This window comes from Enhydra lutris, unplaced genomic scaffold (genome assembly GCF_002288905.1).
Source record: "Enhydra lutris kenyoni isolate GAN:26980312 unplaced genomic scaffold, ASM228890v2 scaffoldscaffold77, whole genome shotgun sequence".
Taxonomy (NCBI): Eukaryota; Metazoa; Chordata; class Mammalia; order Carnivora; family Mustelidae; genus Enhydra; species Enhydra lutris.
Window position 1 is genome coordinate 3,319,737 of NW_019154161.1, and position 24,063 is coordinate 3,343,799.

Here is a 24,063-nt window from a genome sequence, read left to right on the forward strand (position 1 = left end):
AAAGCTGCGTGATGGCAGAATCTTGCATTTGCACAGCCTAGCAGAAGACCCAGGAATGCGGTGCTGGCCCCCTCCTCCCTCACACCCCCCAGGCGTCCCCGCCGCAGCGCCCCGGCCCTGGGGGAGGCAGGTGCCCAGCGCTTGCCTCCCCGCAGCACCTTCGCCTCCGGCAGGGGCTTCCGAGTCACCGACCCCACTGGCGTGCGGGGTCGGGGAGAAGACCTCGTCCTCCCCGGAGGCCCTGGCGGCGCGGCGCTTCCCCACCCCCAGCCGCCGCCTCCCTCGCGCGCCCCCTGCCGGTCGACCGCGGCAAGTCACCTCCAGAGCGCAGCGAGAGCCGGGGGCAGGAGCACCGCGTTTATTCTCAGAGTCACGGGTTGGGGGCCTCGGAGGCTTCGGGGGGGCTGGGGCTGGGATCGGGGTCCGGGCTGGCGTCGTCGGGCACGTCCCAGGGGAAGGTGGGCAGTCCCCGCATCTGCTCGCGGTAGACACGGTCGAAGGCTTCGCTCTGCGCCACCGTGAAGTGGTTTTTCCAGTCGCCGCACACCCCTGGAGGGTGGGGGGGGGAGGGCGAGGTGAGGAACATGGGAACCTTTCCCGCCCCTGACATGCCAGCACCCCTTTCCCCACCTCCGGGCCTTTGCCAGAAGCACCTCCCCACCCCCTTCATCTCCACGTTGCCCCTTTACCTCCTACGGTGGCCGCCTCTGTCTCCAGTCATCTGGCCAGACCCCTGGGCACCCTTCTTGCGCCCTCCCTCCCTCAGCTCCTCCCATCCTATTTGTCCCTCTGGTAGACCTGTTGCCTTCCTGGTTTTCCCCTGACCCCTTAAAGCTCTCTGCCCAGAACATCCATCTGCCTCCCCACCCAGCATTCCTGCCCCGGTGTCACCTGTGTGACTGTGTCACTATGACCCATCCCTCACCTCCCTGTTTAGAACAGGGCTTTCTCACCCCAGGGCTCCTGCAACCCCTGCACTACCTCCATTGTGGCTCTGACAGTGGGAATGAAAGCTTTCCCACACTCGGTGCCAGGGGACCTGCTGAAGGGCTGCCCTGGGTTCATGGGGTTCACTCCTTAACACTCGCAACAGCTGAGCAGGCAAGGGGTGGGAACTCTGCCCCTTCCATGTGCCCAGACAGGTGCGGGGATCCCTCCGACCCTCACGTTTCTCACTTTGTCATGGGGCTTTAACCTGGAATCCAGGGGCCAATGTCATTTGGATCGTGGTATTTTGAATCTTAGCAAGTGTACACCCCACATACTACACGAGGACCCTGGTGAGGTCTGGGGGGCTCACTGTGGAGGCTGAATAATCACCACCCCAGATGTTGACCTGTCCTAGTCTTCGGAACCCGTGCCTATGTGACCTTGCATGGCAAAAGGAAGTTTGCCGGTGTCATTGTTAAAGACCTGGAGGTAGGGGGAGGATCCTGGGTCATCCATGTAACCCCCATTTAGCCTCCAGGTGAGAGGCTCCGAGTCAGTCCTCGCGAAGACTCTGGATAGCCTCAAAGAGTGTGAGTGTGCCCGGCCCCAGGCTAAGCCCTGGGTGGGGGGGGGCGTCAGTCCTGCGTCCACAGTGACGCTGTGAAGGTCATTCTGTTTGGAGCAACCCCAAGTTTCAGTGGGGAAAACTGAGGCCCAGAGAGGTTACGTGACTCGCCCAGGCCACACAGCCAGGCAGTAGCACCCCAGAATTCCCCCCTCCTCACCTTTCCGGAGGAAGGCACCGTGGCGCTGATCCAGCAGGCTGGGGGGCAGCAGAGTGAAGTTGGACATGGCGTTGGCCTTCATCGCTCGGAAAGCTGAGTGTGCCACCACGGAGCCCAGCGCCTCCTCACCCAGCGGCCGTCCCAGGAATTGGCAGATGCGCTGCACGGAGCCATGGAGATCCTGCAGGTAGGGGAGAGGGGCCCGGGGGGGGGGGTGGGTGGAGGGAGGTGGGACCCCAGGCAAGGAAGGGCACCAATCAGACTCTGAATCTGGGCATCTGAGTCTCAGCCCAGAGCTGTCTGTGTGACTCTGATGCTTTGCCTCAGTTTCCCCATCTCCAAGCTGAGGGACTGGGCCCTGGTTTCTGAGAGTTTTCACAGTTTGGGGTTTTGGAGGGTTCTGTGGGCAGGAGAGAAGGGGCGGGGGGTGGGATGGAGGTTACAGCATGGTGCAGAGGTCAGTCGGACACCTTACGCCAAATCACCTTCACTTTGGTTAGAAGTGAGAGTCAGCCTGCCTGTACCCCGAATTTACACTCCCTGCCAGGTCCCCATCCTGGAACAGTGGCCTCCTTGAGCCAGTCCCAGGCCAGCCTCCCATCCCTCTGTCTCCCCTGCTCCCGTACCCCTGGCGGTCTGTCTCTGCTCCTCCCCTCCTCTGGGCTCTCAGTCCTAGCGCTGGTCAGGTCTGGTCCTCTCCCTATGGACTCCTTGCCCCAGCTTCCTCCCTGGCCTCCCTCTAGGCCGCCACACCCAGAGCTGACCCTACTCCTCCCTGCTCCCAGCCCTCCTATGGCTCCCTAGTGCCCTGGGACAGGAGTCCCAGCCCCCCAGGCCTGACTTTCAAGGACAGAAGTGGTCTGTCCTTCCCTATCCTCTCTTCCCAGACCTTACCATTCCCTGCACTTTCCTTCCTGCAGCCTCGGCATGGCGCTCCCAAGCATGCCCCGTGCCACCCTCCTACACCTGGCAAACCTCCCCACCCAGACCCGGCTCAGATATCCACGCCTCCTGACAATGGCAGCTCAAGTCATGGGGGACTGAACATCTCCTGTGTACCAAGCTCTAGTCCAAGCCTCTCGTGTATATTTGTGCCAACTGTGCCAATAGCCCTGCAGAGAACTGTCCTTACTCCAATTGGTAAACGGAGGCTCAGAGAGGGGAAGACACTTGTCCAAGGTCACACAGCTAGGGAGGAGCTCAAATTTAAGGGCCCAAAGCTGCCGCCTCCCTGCCCCCCTCTATCTTGTTGCCTTCCCTGAAATGCAGCCAGCCTTCTGGTCAGCTCCACCAGCCCCATGGCTCTGATTTTCCAGGTCATTCCTAGTTTCATAACCCTCCATCCCTTTCTTGTCTTGAACCACTGGCGTGTCCCAGAAATTCTAACATGTTGGCAGTTCCTCACACCCAGGGGCACAGCCCAGAAGCTCTGTCAGGCTGCATGGCCCAGTTTTTGGTTTGGAGAATAAAGTTAGATGGAAAAAAAAAAAAAGTGGTTGTGGGGGGCGGGGTTGGTAATGCCGAAATCTTCTCTGGATCTTCCAACATGAAGAGATTTACCAGGGTGGGGAGAAAAAAAAACTCAGGTATGTTGTCAACTCTCTCTAGTTTCCAAAACCCCAGGCTCCTCCTCTATAAAACAGGGGTATTAATAATATTGGGGGAAACCATACAAAATGTGGCCAAATACCGGCAACTTTATGTGGTTTGCACTAATAGATAACTCACCTGTCCATACTTGGCGAGGATTAAATGTGATTAAAACCACATGCGGTATCTGACCCGTGGCCTCGGTCACCTTCAGTGGACACTGGCCGCTACCCTTGCTCTTGTGCAGAACCTAAGCCCTTTTACTTTACAAACTATATTCACACCGTGCGGTACCTTGTTATGCAGTAATAATACGCCAGTGCCCACCGCTGTGGTTCTCACAGCAACCCCAAGAGCCTGCATTTTCCCACCATTTTTTTTTAAGATTTTATTTACTTATTTGAGAGAGAGAGACACAGAGATAGCGACAGAGAGCACAAGCGGGAAGGACAGAGAGAAGCAGGCTCCCTGCTGAGCAGAGAGCCTAATGCAGCAGGGCTCGATCCCAGGACCCTGAGATCATGACCTGAGCCGAAGGCAGATGCTTAGGCCACTGAGCCACCCAGGCCCCCCTTCCCACCATTTTTAAAAAAAGATTTTTATTTGTTTATTTGAGAGAGAGAGAGAGAATGAGCAGTGGGGAGGGGCAGAAGGAGAAGGAGAAGCAGACCCTGCACAGGGAAGGGAGCCCAAGGCGGGGCTCCATCATGACCTGAGCTGAAGGCAGACGCCCAACAGACTGAGGCCCCCAGGCGCCCCCTTTCCCACCCATTTTAAGGACGAGATGTCTAAGACTCTGAGAGATTTAATTTAATTTTTTTTTTTTTAAGTAAGCTCCATGCCCAGCATGGAGAGCAGTGCAGGGCTTGAATTTATGACCCTGAGATCAAGACCCGAGCTGAGATCAAGAGTTGGATGCCCAACTAACTGAGCCACTCAGGCTCCCCAACATTTTAGGGGATTTTTTTTTAAGATTTTATTTATTTATTTGTCAGAGATCACAAGTAGGCAGAGAGTCAGGCAGAGATAGAGAGGAGGAAGCAGGCTCCCTGCTGAGCAGAGAGCCCGATGCGGGACTTGATCCCAGGACCCTGGGATCATGACCTGAGCTGAAGGCAGAGGCTTTAACCCACTGAGCCACCCAGGCTCCCCAATTTTAGGGGATTTTGTAACTGCTTTATAAAAAATGCAGGTGTTTCCCAATCCAAAAAGTACTGACAGAAAGAATACAACACACACCTGAAATGCACATGCAAGAAGGGAACCTATCCGGGGAGCTCAGTGAGGGGGCATGTAACGGGAGCTGCTCAGGTACCCAGCCTCTGGGAACATCTTTGTTAAGAATCTAGAATGGGGCACCTGGGGGCACCTGGGGCCCCATCATTAAGCGTCTGCCTTCGGCTCAGGTGATGATCCCAGGGTCCTGGGATTGAGCCCCACATCGGGCTAACTGCTCAGTGGATAGTCTGCTTCTCCCTCTGCCCCTGCCCCAGGCTCATGCTCGCTCTGTCTCAAATAAAAAAAATCTTTAAAAAAAAAAAAAAAGAAGAAGAATCTAGAATGGTTGGCTGTGTTCGCTGTGGACTATTCCTCTAGAAGCCCAGCATCCTCCTTGCAGCCCAGCAAACCAGTGGGCATTCTGCATGGCACCTTCTTCCGGGAAGCTCTCCCTCATTGCTCCAGCCAGAAGACATTTTCCTCTCCCAGGTGCCTGCTCCAGGGGTGTTTGATGGAGTCCAGACAGGATTCCCATCTAACTCCAAAGGCTGTTTCCTTCCACCAGTCCCCTCTGCCTTTCAGGTCACAGCCATCCCTGAAGCTCACTTCCCACATGTCCCAGTTCTGCATGGCCTCATCTGTCCTATCACCTCCCCTGCTCAGGGCCCATCGCTGGCTTCCACCTACTTAGAGACAAGCCAAGGTCTCCCTGGGCCTCCTGTCTCCCCTCTGCCCACATTTCCACCCCCCATCCCAACTCAGCTCTGGCCACGTGGACTTCTATGCTCCCCTAGGAACACATCAAGCATGCTCTCACCTCAGGGCCTTTGCACTGGTGTTTGGTTCCCACTGCCTGAGACACTTTCCCCCCAGATAGCTCCAGGGCTCTTCCTTCTCCTTCAGATCTTTGCTTAAGTGTTATTTCCCTCTGCCCCTCACCCCCCAGCACAGGCCTCCCTGACCACCGTATTTAAAACTGTGCCCCCACACATTCCTTATCCCCTGCTCATTTCGGGCTTGCCTTTGCTCCTTCACTCTGCTCTTCGGCTACCATTTATCTTATTTATCCGTGCCCACTCTGCGGCTCAGGGCCTCAGGACCCTGCTCCGTTCACCATGGCGCCCCCAGTACCTGGTGCGTTGCACGGAAGTGTAGGCCTTGCCGAAAGGGAAGGGAAGGGAAGTGGCACGAGGAGGGGAGGAGTGGGGGGCGCTGGGCTGGGGTGGGGCGGGGGGCTCACCTGCTGCAGCTCCTCGTAGGTGATAAAAAGGAAGTTCTCTTTGCCCTGCATCCGAATCCAGCCCTTAATATGGTCGAACCAGGAGCCAAACTGCACTGCGGGCGGAGGGATGGGTGGATCAGGGCTGGGCAGTAAGACCACACCAGCCAGAGCTTGGGGCTGGGGCAGGGGGTGTGCCTCACTGGCCCCACGTGGCCCCGGACCTGGCCCCTCAGAGCTGGATGCCTCCCCCAAACCCCCCACATCTGGCCCCCTGAAAACCCCTGTATCCCCATCTCTCTGTTTCTGTCCCTTTTCTGCATCTCTGTCTCTGTTTCTCTCCTCTCTGTATCTATGTATCTGTCTATATCCTCCTCTCTGTTCCCCTGTCTCCTTCGCTGTAACACCTGGGATCTCTGCCTCCCTCTCCTTCATACCCCTCTCCACCCCCTTCCTGTCTGGGTGACCAAGGGGCACCTCCTCACCTCACTTTGCCCCAGTCCTCACCTTCGCCTTTGAGAAAGTTCTGCAGGAACTGGTCAGGCGTGCCAGGGTCCTTCAATTGCCCAGCGATCTTGGAGTAATGGTAGAGAGAGACCACCACATCCCGGGGGTTCCGGCCCATGTAGATCACCTGGGTGTGGATGTTGGGGAGAGGCGAGAAGCTGTCAGACACAGGCAGGACCCCAGCCCCAAAGACTGCATGTCCCCAAGCCTTCTTTCTTCTTATCCTATAGCAGGAACGACTCAGGGCAGATTTCTCAGGGGACTATCCTGCTAAGCTTAGATTAGTTCGCCCCATCCCAGAGGATGGGGAGAGTTCCCAGCAACCACATTCTAGGAGGAGAGAAGGACCGTTCCTGGACCAGGCAGAATGACAGTTTGGCTTCAGGGAATCAAGACTGGAGGAGGAAGCCATGGGGCTCAGGATGGGGGAGATCAGGGTGAGAGGTGTTGACCCTCCTTCCTATTCCCATAGCCAAGGCCCTAGCTCGTCCATTCCTGCCTGGTCCCTCACCTCAGCCTCTTTCCCAGCCTCCCAGCCTCCACATGGCCCCAGAGGGTCTTTCTACACCCAGAGCTGACCCTACCCTCCTCGACTCTCCAGCACCCCAGGGAAGAGTCCCAGCCCCTGAGCCTGGCATTCAAGGCCCCCACAACCTGGCCTCACTCTGTTTACCTGCTTCATATGCCACAACCAAGCCCCCTCCAGCCCCATCAGATATGTCCTTCCCTGGCAACTGTCTCCTTCCCCGAGACTACAGTCAGGCACTCACTTCCTTCGTAATCCCACCAGTCTCCTGGGTGTAATTACTCCATCCATCTCTGTGTGGACCAGCAAATTACAGATACGTGTGTCCAGCCCAGATCTGTCCTATCACGTCCTGATTCAGTTATCTCCCTGCCCACTGGCAACCCCCACCCAGCCGCCCAGGGCCGACGACAGAGCTTCCACCTTCCCCTGAGTCTCCCCTCCCGCCTCCCCCCATCCCAGGTGACGACAGCCTCATCCTCCCAGCTGCTTAAGCCAAACACCACAGAGTCACCCTTGACTCATCTGCCTGACACCCACACCCCATCTGTCAGCAAATCTGACTCCTGGTTCCACTTCCAAAATACACCCCAAACCGAGTCCCCTTCCTTCACCTCCTCGGCCACCACCCTGGTGTCTGTCACCAAGGCCCTTTACCTGGACTCCCTGCAGTCGCCCCCCACGGTCTGTTCTCCACCTTGCCTCCAGAGGGCGCTTGTGAAAACCCAAGTGGGCTCCCGTTCTGCAGCTCAGAGCCCTTCGCTGGTTCTTGTCCCTCAGAGGACAAACGAAGTTGCCACCACAGCTCACGCAGCCCTGCACAGTTGGGACCCTGTAACCTCCCTGACCTCATCTCTACTCCTTTCCCCCTCATTCAGTTGGTTCTGGCCACACAGGCTTCCTTAGAGCCTCAGGCATGCCACACGGGCCCCGGGGCCTTTGCACCTGTTCTCCCCTGTGCCTGGAATGCTGTTCCCCCAGACGCCCCCACACCCTGCTCCGTTCTGATGTGAGTTTATCACCTCGGTGTCTTAAAGAGCTTCCTTATCTACTTTTTGCCTGTTACTCCTTAGAATGCAGGCTTACGTGGCTGTGTGCTTATTGACCACGGTTCTAGATCAGGGCCAGGGACGTAGGAGGTGTTCAACAAACACGTGCTGAATCCATCAGTCAGTTATGCTCTACCCCACCCCAACAGCCCCCCCCCCCCCCCCCCCCCCCCCCCCCCCGCCCTGGCTCTCGCACCTTGGCCTTGGAGTTGAAGAAGGCTTTGGTGAAGAGTTGGATGGGGAGGTGGGAACTCATGAGGCGGGGGCTGGGCTGGTCCGAGAGGCTGAAGGCCCCCATGATGGTCTCACACCAGGGTGCCCGCTTCCAGATGGGCACCGAGCGGATCCAGGATGGGTCCCCGTCCTTCAGGATTAAGCTGAGAATCTCAATCATCCAATTGGTGCCTGTCAGGAGATACCGGGCAAATTAATTGAAGATGGGGTGGCGGGGGGGGGGGGGGGGGGGGGGGGGAGGGCAGGGCAGAGAGAAACAGAATCGGATTTCTCAAATGCCTCCTGGCCAGCCAGCGGGGAAGCTGGGGCTGCTGCTTATTATGATTTTCAGAGCAGGACCTCAAGGTTCAAAGAAACAAAGTTGCTGGTAGCCAAGGTGGCGAAGCCATGAAGCGGCACGCACAGCAAAGACTGGCTCAAACACTGTCCACCCAGCCCCGTTTCATCTCCCCCCGCCCCCAGGACTAGGACGGGACCACCTTCCCCTCACCTCCCCTGCAGCTGCGTGTGGGGCCATGTGACCGAGTTCTGGCCAAGTGAGTGCAGGTGGCAGCCACAAGCAGCCTTTTCCAGGCCTGGCCCATAAACACCTCCTACACGGCCCCTCCCCCTTCCCTCTCTGCCGGCTGGATGCGGGGACGCCCCTGGAAACTGGGGCTCCCGGGGATGGCACAGCCATGAGGTGGAAAGAGCCAGAATGCCGAGGCTGCATGGATTTCCCCCCACTTCCCTCCACGCATTCTGCCCCACACGGAGTTTAAAGGAATGACAAATAAGCTTCTAGAAGGTTCCGTGGCTGAGACTCTGAGGCTTATGCGTGAGGCAGAAGCATTCCGCTAGTACGTAGGGGAAGCTGCAATTAAATCAATCCAGGCGTCTGGGCTTAAATTAAGATCTCGGCAGCTTTCACTACCCCTTCTCAGGAGTAACCCCTTGATTTCTGGGGGGACCCACAAATGTTACGTAGCAGGAAGGGAGCTCGTCAATGACCTGCTTCTCTTGTCCGGATTCCAGGAGACTATCGGCAAGTCAGATGAGAAATAATAATAATAATAATAATAACAGTCACCTATTATTAGTATTATTTTGCCCTGGATCTCTGTTTTTGTTGTTGTTTTGTTCAAGATTTTATTTATTTATTTGGCAGAAAGAGCACAAGTGGGGGGAGCTGCAGACAGAGGCAAAGGTAGAAACGGGCGCCCTGCCGAGCTGGAAGCTGATGGTGGCCTCCATCCTACCACCCTGGGATTCGGACCTGAGCCCAAGGCGGACGCTCAGCTGACTGAGCCAGCCAGGCGCCTTTGCTTGTCTGCTTTTAAGTCGTCTCTGCGACCAAGGTGGGGCTCAAACCTACGACACCGAGATGGGGAGAGTCGAACGGCTCACCAGCTGAGCCCGTCGGGCGCACCGGTATTGCCCTGGATTCTAACACTAACCCAGCGCGCGTTCTTGATGCCCTGCACTTGCTCCCAGTCCACTCTCTGGTGCCCTTTCCAGGGAGATGGGAGCGGGACCCGGTGAGCAGGTCTCCGGCGCCCAGCGCAATGGTAACCTCTGCCAGTAGAGGGCGCCGGAGGAACCCTGCGGCAGGTTGGGTCTCGCTTCCCAGCTGGCTCCGTGATGGACAGCGGCCCGCAGGGCCCTGGACACCCGGCGACACTTTCCGTCCACCCGACCCCGCGCCCCCAGTGGACTTCCTTGGGCGCTCTGCTTCCGCCCAGGGGGAGTGGCTGGCTGAGCCCTGCATGGGCTCTTCCTATCTCCCCTGGGGTTCTCTTTACCCCCTTGATGGGTTTAATACTCTCCCACTAGTTCACATGTTCTATTTTGCGGGTGTGCAGTAAAATACGCCTAACGTAAAACTTACGCATTTCACCCTTTTTAAAGTGTCCAGCTCAGTGGCGTTAAATGGATTTAGGTTGTTGTGAAACCATCGTCATGCTGCCCAAAGCGGCTTTGAACGAAACCTGCTGCTCAGGGAAGGGAAATTTGGCGATGGCCATCAAAATCACACATTCACAGACCCTTTCCCCGGGCAATTCCGCATCTAGGAGTTTTTTCTACAGATAAATGTGTAGGTTGTGCAAATGCTATATGCATGGGAGGCAGCATTGGCTATAAAGTGTGCATTGTGTATAAAGGCAAAAGGCTGAAAACTTAGTCAATATTCGTCAGTCAGGAACTGTTTAAACAAGAATTCCCGTGCATCCAATGTTACTGAATACTATGGAACCGTAAACAAACAAATGAGCAAGGAAGTTCTTGGTCCACAGTCTTAAGATGTAAGATGGGATGATGTCAAGATACGAGGAAAACGAGGGGCGCCTGAGTGGCTCAGTTAAGCGTCTGACTCTTGATTTTGGCTCAGGTCATGATCTTGGGGACATCAGAAAAAGCCCCACGTTGGGGGCTTAAGATTCCTTCCCTCTCCCTCTGCCCCTCTCCCTCCTAAACGAATACAAAGAAAAAGAAAGAAAAAATATAAACAAAACCATAGTACAGAATGGTGCGGATAGCGTGTGAACCATGGGGGGAAAGTGACAATGTATTTAGGCACCTTTCTGTTTGCACGTACAAATTCTGGAAGGATACACAGAGGCCCTTGGTGATTGCAGAAGGAAAGAGATCTTTTGGTGCAAACCCTTTGTACCTCTTGAACTTTTGAACTATGAATGCATTACTTCTTCTTCTTCTTCTTCTTTTTTTTTTTTGAATGCATTACTTCTTAAGAACAGAATCAATACATTTCAAATTAAGGAAAGAAGCTGGGGGCGCCTGGGTGGCTCAGTGGGTTAAGCCTCTGCCTTCAGCTCAGGTCCTGATCTCAGGGTCCTGGTATCCGCCTATGTCCGGCTCTCTGCTCAGCAAGCAGCCTACTTCCTCCTCTCTCTCTCTCCCTTTCTGCCTACTTGTGATCTCTGTCAAATAAATAAATAAAATCTTAAGAAAAAGAATTCTCTTGAAACTCAATAATGAGAAAACAAACGGTTTTCATTAAAAAAATGGGGAAAATGGGGGCGCCTGGGTGGCTCAGTCGTTAAGTGTCTGCCTTCAGCTCAGGTCATGGTCCCGGGGTCCTGGGATTGAGCCCCATATCGGGCTCCCTGCTCGGTGGGAAGCCTGCTTCTCCCACTCCCACTTCCTCTGCTTGTGTTCCCTGTCTCACTGTGTCTCTCTCTGTCAAGTAAATAAATAAAATCTTTAAAAAAAAATGGGGAAAAGACTTGAACAGACATTTTATCAAAGAAGACACGTGATTGGGGCGCCTGGGTGGCTCAGTGGGTTAAGCCTCTGCCTTCGGCTCGGGTCATGATCTCAGGGTCCCGGGATCGGGCCCTGCATCGGGCTCTCTGCTCAGCAGGGAGCCTGCTGCCCCCCCCCTCTCTGCCTGCCTCTCTGCCTACTTGTGATCTCTCTCTCTCTGTCAAATAAATAAATAAAATCTTAAAAAAAAAACAAACACAGCGATAGCAAAATACGCACCTATTCCAATGGCTTAGAAACCAACCAAACAAACAGAACAGCCCAACAATATCAAGTGTTGGTGAGGAAGGACGCTTGGTTGGCGAGCTCGCCAATGTCGCTGGTGAGAACGCAAAATGAAGCCACTTTGGAAAAAAAGCTTGGCCGTTTCTCATAAAGTCGAGCCAACCTACTTTCCATCGACTCTGCAATCTCACGTCTGAGTATTTCCCCAAGAAAAATATTTCCATGCACTTGTGTGCAAAGCTGCACATAGATGGTAGGAGTCCATCTATGTGACATTCCAGAAAAGGCGAAACTCCGGGGGCCACAAACAGCAGTGGCCTCCAGGGGCTGGCGCTGAGGGAGCAGTTGGCCGCGCAACAATGTGAAGGGATTTGGGGGTGATGGGGCTGTTCTGTGTCTTGGTTGTGACGGTGGTTATAGGACCGTATGTGTCTCTCAAAACTGGGAACTCTGAGGGAAATGAAAACATGCGTCCACAGACAGGATGGCCATGTTTCTAGAAGTGTTACTCGAGACAAAGCATGCAGACAGCCCAATAAATCACCAACCAGTGGATGTATAAACAGAAAATAGAACGCATACTATGGGACGGCATTCCACCATAAAAGGGAATGAGGAAACACTAACACGTGCTATGACATGGATGAACCCCAAAAGTGTTATACTAAGTGAAAGAAGCCAGACATAAAAGACCCTGCATGGTAGGATTCCATTTATATAAAATGTCCAGATTGGGCGAATCTATCGAGTCAGAAAGCTGACTTATGGTGGCCATAGCTTGGGGTTGGGGATGTGGGTTTTGGGGGGTGATGGCTAATGGGTACAGGGTTTCTTGTTGAGATGGTGAAAATGTTCCTGAATGGATAGTGATAAAGGTTGCTCAGCTCTGTGAATACGTCACTACCAGAGAACAGTACACTTTAAAATGGGCAAATTGGGGGAGGCTTGGTGGCTCAGTTGGTTAAGCCTCTGCCTCAGCTCAGGTCATGATCTTGGGGTCCTGGGGGGGGCTTCCCCCCCAACCTGTCTCTCTGTCTACTTGTGATCTCTCTCTCTCTGTCAAACAAATAAAATCTTTGAAAATAAATAAATAAATAAATAAATAAATAAAATGGGCAAATCGTAGGAGGTATGAATTATATCTCAAAAAATACCCCTCACAGAACTCCATGGTGAAGAGGGTGAATATCATATTTTGAAATGTTTCAAAAATGTCTTGAAAAAAATAAAGGAGTCAATCCCCATTGTTCTAGAGAAGGAAAAGCTGAAGTCTGTCCCTTTTCTCACTAAACGTTCCTCGAGGGACTTTGAGTAAAGTCACTGGAGAACCTCTCCTTGGCTCCAAAGGGATGCTTCATCAACCCATGTGCCCCCAGTCTTCTCCCCAGCCTTGCTGATCTTCTCTTGTTCCTTCAGTCTTATCAAGCCTCCTCTGACCCCAGGGCCTTTGCATGTGCTCCTCTCTGTGTAGGACACACTTTCCCACTCAAACCCCTCTTCACTTCCAGATCTGGACATGAACGTCTTCTCCCCCATGAAGGCTGCCCTCATCCCCATCTCTTTTTATTTTATTTATTTGAGAGAGAGAGAGAGAGAGGGAGAGCAAGCGAGCATGAGAAGGGGCAGGGTCAGAGGGAGAAGCAGACTCCCCACCAAGCAGGGAGCCTGACGTGGGGCTCGATCCTGGGACTCCAGGATCATGACCTGAGCTGAAGGCAGTCACTTAACAAACCAAGCCACTCAGGTACTCTCTCTCTCTTTTTTAAGATTTTATTTTTTTGACAGAGATATCACAATCTCCCTGCCTGCAGAGAGGCAGGCAGAGAGAGGAGGAAACAGGCTCCCTGCTGAGCAGAGAGCCCGATGTGGGGCTCGATCCCAGGACCCTGAGATCATGACCTGAGCCAAAGGCAGAGGCTTAACCCACTGAGCCACCCAGGCGCCCTCCCCCAGAGCAACTCTTGTTACCTACATTCAATGCTCCCTGCACCTTGAGGGCACCCATTCCAACCCTAATTACATAGTAATAGAGGTGATTGCATATTGAAATAAAGTCTGTCTCTCCCAACAGATTGACAACTGTCTTCCGTACCCACAGCTGTGTCTCCACACATGGCAGATGATTAGTAAGCAGTTTTTCAGGGACAGAATGGAGAAAATTAAGAGCATCCCCTTCCCCCTCCCTCCCTCCCCGCCTCCTTCCTTCCGCCAATATTTACTGAATCCTTATTAGGTGCCGGGCACTGTTTTAGGCTCAAAGGCTACAGCGGTGGCCCAGACCCACTAAACCACCTGCCCTCAAAGAGCTCATGTTCCAGGGAGGAAACCAGAGAATAAATCAACAAACAAAAACACAACATAGGGGCTCATGGTGACAGGCGCTCTGAAGGAAAGGAGCAGTTGGTTAAGGGGCTGGAGAGGGACAGGGTGGAGACGCTGCTTTAGCTGGGAGGTCAGGGGAGGCTTCCCTGGGGACCCGAGAGCCCACCTGGCAGGAGGAAGGAGGGACACCTGGTGGGCGGAGGGATTCATCAGGGCAAAGGCCAAGTTCAACCCTGTAAGGAGCAGTTCCAGAGCCCCACCCCTCCATACCCGACCCCCAGCCCCTCGGTGCGCCCTTCTCAGGCTCCGTGGCCGCCATCCCGGCCCCCCGCGCCTGGCAGGTACCTGACTTGGGGTAGGTGATGATGAAGATGTCATCGTCCTGAACGTCTGCGTTCTCTACCATGCGGATGCTCTCTGGCGAGTAGATGCCAACGGGGAAGGGGACACCCTTGTACCGGAAGTATTCGCCGGACAACTTCTGGCTGTGGGAGTGTGGGGGAGACACCATGAGGACCGGGGAGGAGGTGAGGACAGGAGTCAGTCCTGGAGGTTGGGGGCGGGTGGTGAGCAGAGAACTCTCAGGGCAGGAGGGAGGGAGAGCAAGAGACAGGTGAGGGGTGCTCGGATCCCCGGGGGATCCCTGGCAGCAAATGTTCTCTGAGCCTCATTTCTTCATTTGCAAGGTGGGGATGGTTTACCCAAACCCCACAACAAGACTCTGAGGTCAGGAGGGCTATTAGCTGCCTTTTATGAATGAAGAAAGCAAAGCACAGAGAGGTTGAGTGACTCCCAAAGCCACACAGCCAGGGGAACACAGAGCCCTTCACAACTGTAAAGCAGTGCTAAGTGCTTTTCTCTCCCCGACCTTTTGCCCCAACCCTTGAGGAAGAGGTTAACTCACCACCCCATTTTACCAACAAGGAAACCGAGGCCACAGAAGCTATGTGCCTTGCCCACTCCTTCCTGCAAGGTCAAGGAGCGCAGAGCCCACCACTGAAACCCAACCCGGGGGTCACCATGAAGCTGAAGCACTTCTGTTTTTTTTTTTTTTTTTTTTTTTTTTTAACATTTTAAAGTAATCTCTACACCCAACGTGGGGCTCGAGCTTACAACCCTGAGATCGAGAGTTGTCTCTTGCTCTACGGGCTAAGCCCGCCAGGCACCCCAAAGCTGAAACAGTCTGAAAGTTCAAGCCCCTCACTTGAGCTGCCTCTCCAAAGTCCCCGTGATGGGTCCACAAAGCCACGAAATTTCCCAAAGTAAGATGTTCTAAGAGCAAAATCCATTCAACCCGCTGTAGCTTTCCATGACAGCCTTCCCTGGGGTCTCCTGCCCCTGGCGTGTGGGAGAGGGGTGGGTATTAGGGGGCCCTCGCTAAGGTGAAGGGGAGCTCCCCCCCCCCCCCCGGTATTTATGGGGCCTGCAGTCACGCCTGTCTAGGCGCTGGCTGCAGGAATTCGCATCACGACACACCTTGTCCTCGGGCACCTGACCCAGAAAGCAAGAGGTGGAGGAGGAGACGCAGGTCTGAAGTGTATGAATCCAGAAGCTTGTTTGTGTCATTTTTCTGGAATGTTTGGAGGGTTTGTCGCTTTCAAAATGAAGCAAGTCGCTATAATTCTCTTTCTTACTCTAAATAAACATCCCGCCTCTCCCTACAGCCAGAGTCACACACATTGGTTCTTTCCCTTAAGGAGAGCCCCCTTGCCACCTTCCACACTTCCAGCCCCGCAGAATCCGATCTGCCCTTCCTGAGCTGCCGCTCTGGGTGTTTCCATTCATGCCTCGTTAGAGTACACTGAGGACAACGCTGAACTGGGAAAAAAAAACAAAAAAACAAACCAGTATGTGTGTAAGTAGGTTATGTTGTCTGTGGATTTCACTTCGGGATGGCAGAGGCTATTACCAATAGCTGTTATAAAGAGGGTTGGGGACCACACAAATGAAACTCAGAAACACAGTGTTGAGTGAAGGACGGGCCGCGGGAGGGTCCGGATCCCATGATTTCAATTACGGGAAGTTCAAATATAGGAAATGTGCTAGAAGTTGCTAGAAGGTGCTAGAAGTTGCTAGAAGGTGCTAGAAAGTGCCAGAAGGTGCCAGACAGCGGGATAGCAGTTATCCTTGGGGGTTTGGGAGACTGTGATGTGGGGGCTGGTTACACAGCATGCCTACTGTGCAAGATTCTTGAGTTGTTGACCAAAGCCCTGTGTACAGCACTCTTGTGAGTTTTACCTTAACCAAATATTCAGTGAATGAATGGATAAGTAATTAAAGGGCGGGGGGGAGACCTTCCAACTAAAACAACTATTTCTAGTAAAAAGGAGGTGGAGTGTGGGGCCTGAAGAGGTTGAAAACCCAGCTGGCTTATTGACAGTTGAGCGAATGGAGGTCCCCTGAAAGCCGTGACTGGCCCGGGGGAGCCCCCAGGATCCTTCCTGAAGGCCTTTACCAGCTTCAGAGATTGAGGGAGGCCTGGCACCGGGTAAGACTTGGAGGGGAAGAAGAGAAGCTTGAGAACTGTGTACTCTGCCTGGGGTTGCTGGAGGGCTCTGGGAACCCAGGGGAGGCTCAGCTGGCTGGGGCCTCCCAGGGACAGTGTCCCTGTCCCGAGGTGGGCCCGGAAAGGGCTGCAGGAGAAGCCGGTGTCGGGGGCTATGGCCTGCTGGCAAAAAGCCCTTTATCCCTGACTGGGGGTTGTTCCCGTGGAGATGAGGAGGGAGGGTTGGTCACCTCACAGGTTGAAGGGGGTGTGGCCCTGGGTAACCACAGTGGTACAGGCCTGAGGAAGAGCACAGCCTTGGGGCTGAACATGGCTTTGGCACTTCCTAGCCGAGCTGAGGCCCAATACTTCAACACTCTTTCTTCAACGGCAAAAGGGAGACGGGAGAAGTAGCAGTGTCTTGATGGAGGGCGTAAACTCTGAAGCCAGAATATGGGGGTTTGAATTCTGTGTCCCACCCGCTGTGTGGCTTCGGGTAAATCAATCGACCTCTCTGTGCCACCTGTTTTTTTATCCATAAAATGGGGGTAGTAATAATCGGTACCTCATAAGGCTGTCGTGAGCACGTAAAAAGTACTTGAACTCACCACCCGGAGATCAAGAGTCGCATGCTCCACCAAGAGGCAAAGTTGTAGTGACGTCACTGTTCCGTGATGACGTCAGCTTCCCCATGGGGGGTGTGTGGGCATGGAATTAGTGATGTCACTGGTTACTAGGCAGATTAGCCCAGGGAGTGGGCGCTTGGAGGCAGTCAGTTCCCATTAGACGGATGGGCGGCCCAGTGCCTGGCTCTTGGCGCTCTCCGTGCCTTGGCCAGTGGATCTCGCCTCCCTGAGCCTTGGTTTCCTTATCTGTCCCATGAGGATAACAGTCATCTCTACCTCAGGGTTCTTATCCTACCTGAGGATTAAAAGGGATAATCTAGGGGTACCTGGGGGGCTCCGTCAGTCTGCCTTCAGCTCGGGTCATGATCCCAACGTCCTGGGATGGAGTCACCACATCAGGCTCCCTGCTCATCGGGGAGCCTGCTTCCGGCTCTGCCTGCTGCTCCCCCTCTTTGTGCGTGCACCCTCTCTCAAATAAATAAAATATTCAAAAAATAAAAATAAAAGGGATAATCTCGGAGGCGCCTGGCTCCTGGTAAACACTGGGAAAGCTGACACTCCCTCTGGTGGGCAGCGCTGTTTGGGTCTTTGATCTGACAGCACCTCGGAGAGATGTCCTCCCCGGTTGGCAGGAGAGGAAAAGGGAGATGCTGACAGGGAAAAGATGCTGTGCCCTTCAGGAGTCCCTGAAATATTCACGGATGGCATGAATCAATCAATACAAGGGTATCTCCCTCCTGCCCGCCCCCCTCCCAACAGGGAGGGTCCTCGCTCCACCCCAGGGGGTCACGTCCCGGTGCTCTCCTGTATTTGACTGACCCAATGCACGCGGGAGTGAACGAAGGCACTGACTAAGAAGAAAGTGAGAGAGATGGGGCCCCTGCGTGGCTCAGTTGTTAAACGTCTGTCTTTGGCTCAGTTCATGATCCCAGGGTCCTGGGATCGAACCCCAAGTCAGGCTCCCTGCTGGTGGGAAGCCTGCTTCTCCCTCTCCCACTCCCCCTGCTTGTGTTCCCTCTCTCACTGTCTCTCTCTGTCAAGTAAATGAATTAAATCTTAAAAAAAAAAAAAAAGTGAGGGAAAGTAAAAGAGCTTTCGTAATGTCTGTCCTTTCACCTGTCTCAGCCCTTTCCAGCCCCCCTGCACTTCAGAGCCCCCTGCCCAGCCCCTTTGAGATGCCCACAGCTGGGCCCTCTTGTGGGCCAGCAGTATGCAGACCTTATCAGTGTGCTCTCAGAGCCCAGGACAGCCAATTGCTCATTAAATAAACAATAGAGGCCCAAATGCCGCCTCCTCATGTGTGCCGATACTACAGACGGGACAATGGAAGGAAGGGAGAGTGATCTGGCCAAGGCCACACGTGACAAGTTCCAGGCAGAGCTGGGATTTGAACCTCAGCCCTGCGGGCAGTTTCTGTCCCAGTTCCACCTTCCCTGGGTACCCCGAAACTGCTCCCTGCCCTGAGTACTATTCCCACCTCCAGGCCTTTGTGCCTGCAGGTCCTCTGGGCCAGGAATGCTGGGCCCGGCCTCGCCCTTGTCTGTGCTTAAGGGTTCCAGGCCGGGAATGCCGCCCACCCCTTCCTGCTAGGCCAAATCCCACTGCGTGTCCTCAAACAGGTGCTGTGTGCCTTCGCTCCCCAGCTTGTAAATCAAATCTGGCCCCAGGGGGACTCGACTCTCCCTCGGTGACAAGCCTGTTTTGTTCCCACACCACGTCTGGGGCCTGGCACGGAGTTATCGCTCTACTGGAGCAGAGGAATGAAGGTGACAATGGAGCTGGGTCAATCTGGCCGCAGAAGGAACAGCAGAGAGCACACCGGCCGACATAATGGGCTGCTGGCTGAGCTCCTGCCTATCAGCCTTCTCAAAGCTGCCGGTTCCGGTCTGCCCTGCTCCAGAGACCCCAGAACGTGAGACTCTAAGAATGGCCCGACACATCGACACTCCGGCCTCCCACCCCGGCCCTGGCCCTCTCTTTCTCTCTGTCCACACTGCGCCTGTCCAACTCTGGTCTCCTCCTCGCCCTCTCGCTCTCCAGCCAGGCCCTTCAGTCCCTTGGCCTCCAGCCCCTTCCACCTGTCCACCCCGCACATGGCTGCAGTCCCTCAGTCCGCAGCTCAAGGCCCTCCGTGACCTAGGCCTGCCCATTCTTCTGGCCTCCTCCGACCTGAAAGACCCTGTTCTGACTTCCCTTTGGCCCCAGAAGGGGAGGAAGAGCATGGGATTCGCCCAGAGAGAAAATCTATGTCAAAGACATTCGTTATTGGACTTCTCCCAGAGCCCCATGAGGTGGTTATGATGAGCACTACTTCCTTCCCGGAAGACATGGAGGCCCAGAGAAGTTAATATATTTCCCTAAGGTCACACAGTAGTCTTCCTAGGTGGTCTCAATAAGTACCTGTCAGTGCACCTCTACCCCTTCCTCTGCCACTAGAGAAGTGTGTGGGTCAAGGTCAGTGTTTTATCCCCAGGGCCTGGCACAGAGTAGGTGTGCAATAAACAAATCCATCCCCGGTTAGGATCCCCGGGCGATGAGGGCCCTGTCACCATCTCCAGAGGCAGCCCCGTCTGCAGTGGGGAAGGAAGACTGGTTGAGGTTGGGCAGACTTGGATTTGAACTCAAGCTCTGCTACCAACTAGCTCCGTGACCTTGAATACATGATTTACCCTCTCTGGGCCTCAGGATGAGGAGGATAGGAAGGCTTCTTCCCTCCGACTGGACTTTAGTGGCCGCCTTACTGGTCTCCCTGCTTCTACCGCTGCACCCCAGCAATAGTTCTCCCCACTGTTAGAAACTAAGTAGGCTCTTGTCTCTCCTCTGCTCCCAACCCACCCGCCTCACTCAAAGAAAAAGCAACACCCTCACCGTGAACACGAGGCCCCACAGGAGCCACACTGACCCTTCCGCCTTAATTTTCACCCCCACCCCTCGCTTACTCATCTCCTTGCTGGTCCTCTGACCCTTCAGGCCAAGGCCTGCCTCGGGGCCTTTGCACTAATTGCCCTCTCTGCCTTCCACTGTGCTTGGCACCCTCGCCTCCTGCCTTTGCTCCGACAGACAGCACCCCGCTGCCCCTTGTCAGTGAGGCTTCACCTGACACCCTCTTTGCACTCGAGCCCCACCCCAGCCCCTCACCCTGCTTTGTCTACGCGCCACCAGCGTGCTGGGTATCTTCCCAGGCGCTCTCACGGTTTATGTGTCTCCCTGATTGTTGATTGCCGTCCTTCTCTGCTTGCACGTAAGCTCCGTGAGACCAGGGATTATTTTATTTATTTATTTATTTTTGGGTCTGTCTTCATTGCCAAGAGCAGCACTCCAGTTGATATTTGTTGAGGAAGTGATATTAATACCGACAGCGATGGCTGGCACAGTAGTCCCTGCTACGTGATGGGCCTGGCTTCCTTCACTCCCTTGACATCCCCTCCCCACCTTGCAAATGTGAGCTGGAGGCACAGAGAGGCAGAGCCAGGATAGGAACCCAAGCACCGTGGCTCCACGGTTTGACTCCTAACCAGCTGGGGGCTGTTGCCGCCCGTCTCTGGGTCCCTGCGCCAGGTGCTCCCCAGATGTGCTCCTATCTGGGCAGGGGTGTGGGCGGTAGTCAAGGAGACAGAGGTTTGCCCCCCGGGGAACTCACGTGACCTCTCAGAGTGGGACTCCATCTCCCTCCCCTTGGCCACCTGAGTATTTAACTCCTGGGGAATATTATTATCATATTATATTATATACGGTAGTCCTGTATCTCACTGAACCATCTTTCTTTTTAAAGATTTATTTATGTATTTGAGAGCGAGGCGGGGGAAGGGGCGGAGGGAGAGGGAGAGAATCCCAAGCAGACTTGGTGCGGACCGCGGAGCCCCACGCGGGGCTGGATCTCACCGCTGGGAGATCCCGACCGACCAGAGCCGACACCAAGAGGGCGGCGCTCCCCCCACTGTGTCCCACAGGCGCCCCTGCACTATCTTATTATAAGCAGATCTGAAACCAGAGTCTCTCCCCCTCCTGGGTGTTCACCCACGAGTAACGAATGCTCATGTCCACACAAACATTTGTACTCATGTGTTTATAGTCACCTTGTTCACGATCCCCCCAAACCGGCAACAACACAGACGCCGTCCAGCGGGTGAGCACGGCAACAGCGGCCCATCCACACCACGGGACGGCCCTTGGCAATGAGAGGAGATGACCGCCGAGACCCACAACAGCGTGGATGCCTCTCGAAGGCGCGACGAGGGCGAAGGAAGCCAGACTCAGGAAGGCACGTCTGTATGGTCCGCCCAGAGGACAGTGGTCCCCACGGACGTGTGCACCCCAATTCCCAGAGCCCGTGACTATGTCACACTGCGGGGAAATGGGATCTCGTGGCTGTGATTCTGGTCAGGATTTCGAGATGGGGAGATTCTCGGGTGGCCCGAAATTTAATCACGAGGGTCCTTCAGAGAAGGAGGGGAGGAGCTGTGATCGCAGAAGCTGTGGTCAGAGCACCGAGTTTGGCAGATGTGAGCAAACCGCTGGCTTTGGAGGCGGACCAGGGACCCACGAGCCACGGAATGCAGGTGGCTTCTAGGAGCTTCTAGAAGCTAGAAAGGCACAGAAGAACCCGATTCTCCCAAGAGCCTCTGGAAGGAATGCAGCCCTGCTGCCACTCAGATCTTGGCTAAAATTGTGCTAAAATTCATAGGACTATATACTCCCCCCTGCACAGACACACAAATCAACTTTGCTCTAAATGACTTTCTTTGAAGAGCTTTTGTTCATATACATGCTCAACGTCCATTAGCCACTATGATAACAGAACAACCTGCGGGTCAGTGTCCCTCCTGGATACCCCAGGGATGTGCCAAGAAGCAACGCCTGCCCATTTGTTGGCCTGCCTTAGATTTGCTGTGTAACCTGAAGCCACTCACAAGCCCTCTCTGGTCTCATTTGAAGAATGAGCAGTGGAGGGTGCCTGCGTGGCTCAGTTGTTAAGCGACTGCTTTTGGCTCCGGTTGTGATCCCAGAGTCCTGGGATTGAGCCCTGCATCAGGCTCCTGGCTCAGCAGGAAACCTGCTTCTCCCTCTCCCACTCCCCCTGCTTGTATTCCCTCTCTCACTGTGTCTCACTTTGTCAGATAAATAAATCATCTTAAAAAAAATAAGAATGAGCAGTGACAGGGGGATCAGAGACCTCTTTTCCAGGGACATTCCAGCCTGATGCCCAAGGAGAGCTCCCCAACCCTGGAGCTTTAGGTCTTTTTGCCAGAGATGCGGCAAATTGATTCATTCAGCCCACAAATATTTACCCAGCACCTACTCTGCACCCTGTGCTGGGAGATACCAAAGTGAAGCGAAGTGACCAAAAAACCCAATTGTAGTTTGTGTTTGAATGGACAAAAATGAACCGAAAAATGTTCTAACGTGTGTGTACGCCCTGTGTTTTTAAAAGATTTTATTTTTAAGTCATCTCTACACTCAACAGGGGGTTCAGACTCACACCCCCAGATCAAGAGACGCAGGCTCCCCTGGACTGAGCCAGCCGGTACCCCCCCAACCCCAAACGTTTTCAATGTGGGATGGTGATGGGGGGCAAATGGAGCAGGTGGGGGATGGGGAGCATCTAGGGAAGGTTGCAGGTTTAGGTCCACAGAGCAGGAAGGGGTAACCAGACCGCACCATGTGTGCAAAGGAGATGACAGGCTCCGGGCCTGGGATTCTGGGTTCTGCGTGGGGCTGGAGCTGCTCCCCTTCCTGGGAGCGGCCCCACGCTTCCAGCCGGAATGCAATCCTCGCAGGATCTCTTAGCAGCCCAGCCAGCTGTCCTGCTGACTCATGGCAGCCGCCTGTGGTCAACCTGCCTTTCTCTGGGGAACACTGCCAAGCCTCTCCAAGCCTGAGCCGGGTTCAGCGCACCCCATTCCCCTGACACACAGTGCAGTTCCCCGGACTGGGCTGTTTTCTGTTGCAGGAGTACCTTTCCCTTACCTCCTGAAATTCCGCCTGGAGCCCATCTGGGCAAGCATCAGCATCTCCTCTGGGCACCTCCATCCCAGTGGAATGACTCATGCCTTGGCCGGAGTACAGAGAAACAGGCTCTTTTCACTTGCCTGCTCTTGGCAGGAGAGCAATTAGACTAACCTCTTTGAGAGATCACTTGGCAACATTTTACTCATGCAGATCACCTCCGCTAAAGCAGGAGACACCCCCTGCGTATGTGCTGGCTTCTTTTGCAGCCCTTTTAACACTTAGTAACTAATTTCTTTGGCTAGTGACTTTTTTTTTTTTTTTTAAGATTTTATTTATTTATTTGAGAGAGGGACAGTGAGAGAGAGCATGAGCGAGGAGAAGGTCAGAGGAGAAGCAGACTCCCCATGGAGCTGGGAGCCCGATGCGGGACTCGATCCCGGGACTCTGGGATCATGACCTGAGCCGAAGGCAGTCGTCCAACCAACTGAGCCACCCAGGCGTCCCGGCTAGTGACTTCTTACGATCAGCCGGCCCCACTGCCAGGCTCTCTAGGAGGGAGGAGAAATTATCCTACTGTGTCCCACCTCCAAGAACCAGTATCTGACATCCCGGGCACTACCCCATCATATCTGTTGGAGGGTCAAAAGGACGTGACCCCTGGAAATTTATGGAATAGATCGGTGGCCTTGAGGGGATGCCCAGTTAAATATATACCAGGATGTTCATTGCAAGATCATTGATAAGCAAGACTTGAAACAACGCAGGGCTGGATAAATCCATCAGGGCCGGACAAATATTGGAATCCAGCCATTCAAAAGGAGGCGTTTATTTCTTGAGAGGGGCGGGGGTCCCATGTATATTTCTTAAAACCCAGCAAACTTCAAATTTGTGCACTACGCTGTAGGTATATATCCTCTTTTCTCTCTCTCTCTCTCTCTCTCTTTTTTTAAGATTTTATTTGACAGAGAGAGAGAGCGAGAGAGCACAAGCACAACGGAGTCTGCTTCTCCCTCTCCCTCTGAACAGGGAGCCCGATGCAGAACTTGATCCCAGGACCCTGCGATCATGACCTGAGCTGAAGGCAGATGCTTAACCGACTGAGCCACCCAGGTGCCCCTAGACATTCTCTATTAA

At 54.2% G+C, this 24,063-nt stretch overlaps 1 protein-coding gene across 1 annotated transcript; it reads right to left on the reverse strand.

Annotated features, from left to right (window-relative positions):
- Positions 1–332: 332 nt before the first annotated feature.
- Positions 333–14,419, reverse strand: LOC111160811 (sulfotransferase family 2B member 1). The gene is made up of 6 exons (XM_022524166.1): positions 14,215–14,419; positions 8,021–8,229; positions 6,250–6,376; positions 5,764–5,858; positions 1,716–1,896; positions 333–549 (listed from the first exon to the last, which is right to left on the reverse strand). The coding sequence occupies exons 1-6, from the start codon at positions 14,378–14,380 to the stop codon at positions 371–373; spliced, it is 957 nt and encodes a 318-aa protein (XP_022379874.1). The 5' UTR covers positions 14,381–14,419; the 3' UTR covers positions 333–370.
- Between the last annotated feature and the right edge of the window lie 9,644 nt (positions 14,420–24,063).

What these genes read in the sequence shown, in the direction of transcription:
- LOC111160811 (XM_022524166.1), bottom strand. Translation starts at nt 14,380, where the DNA reads ATGGTGTCTCCCCCACACTCCCACAGCCAGAAGTTGTCCGGCGAATAC. An exon ending in CATCACCTACCCCAAGTCAG is followed by an intron (nt 8,230 to 14,214) that starts GTACCTGCCAGG and finishes ATCTCCTGACAG; the next exon opens with GCACCAATTGGATGATTGAG. An exon ending in CCTACGAGGAGCTGCAGCAG is followed by an intron (nt 1,897 to 5,763) that starts GTGAGCCCCCCG and finishes CCCTACCTGCAG; the next exon opens with GATCTCCATGGCTCCGTGCA.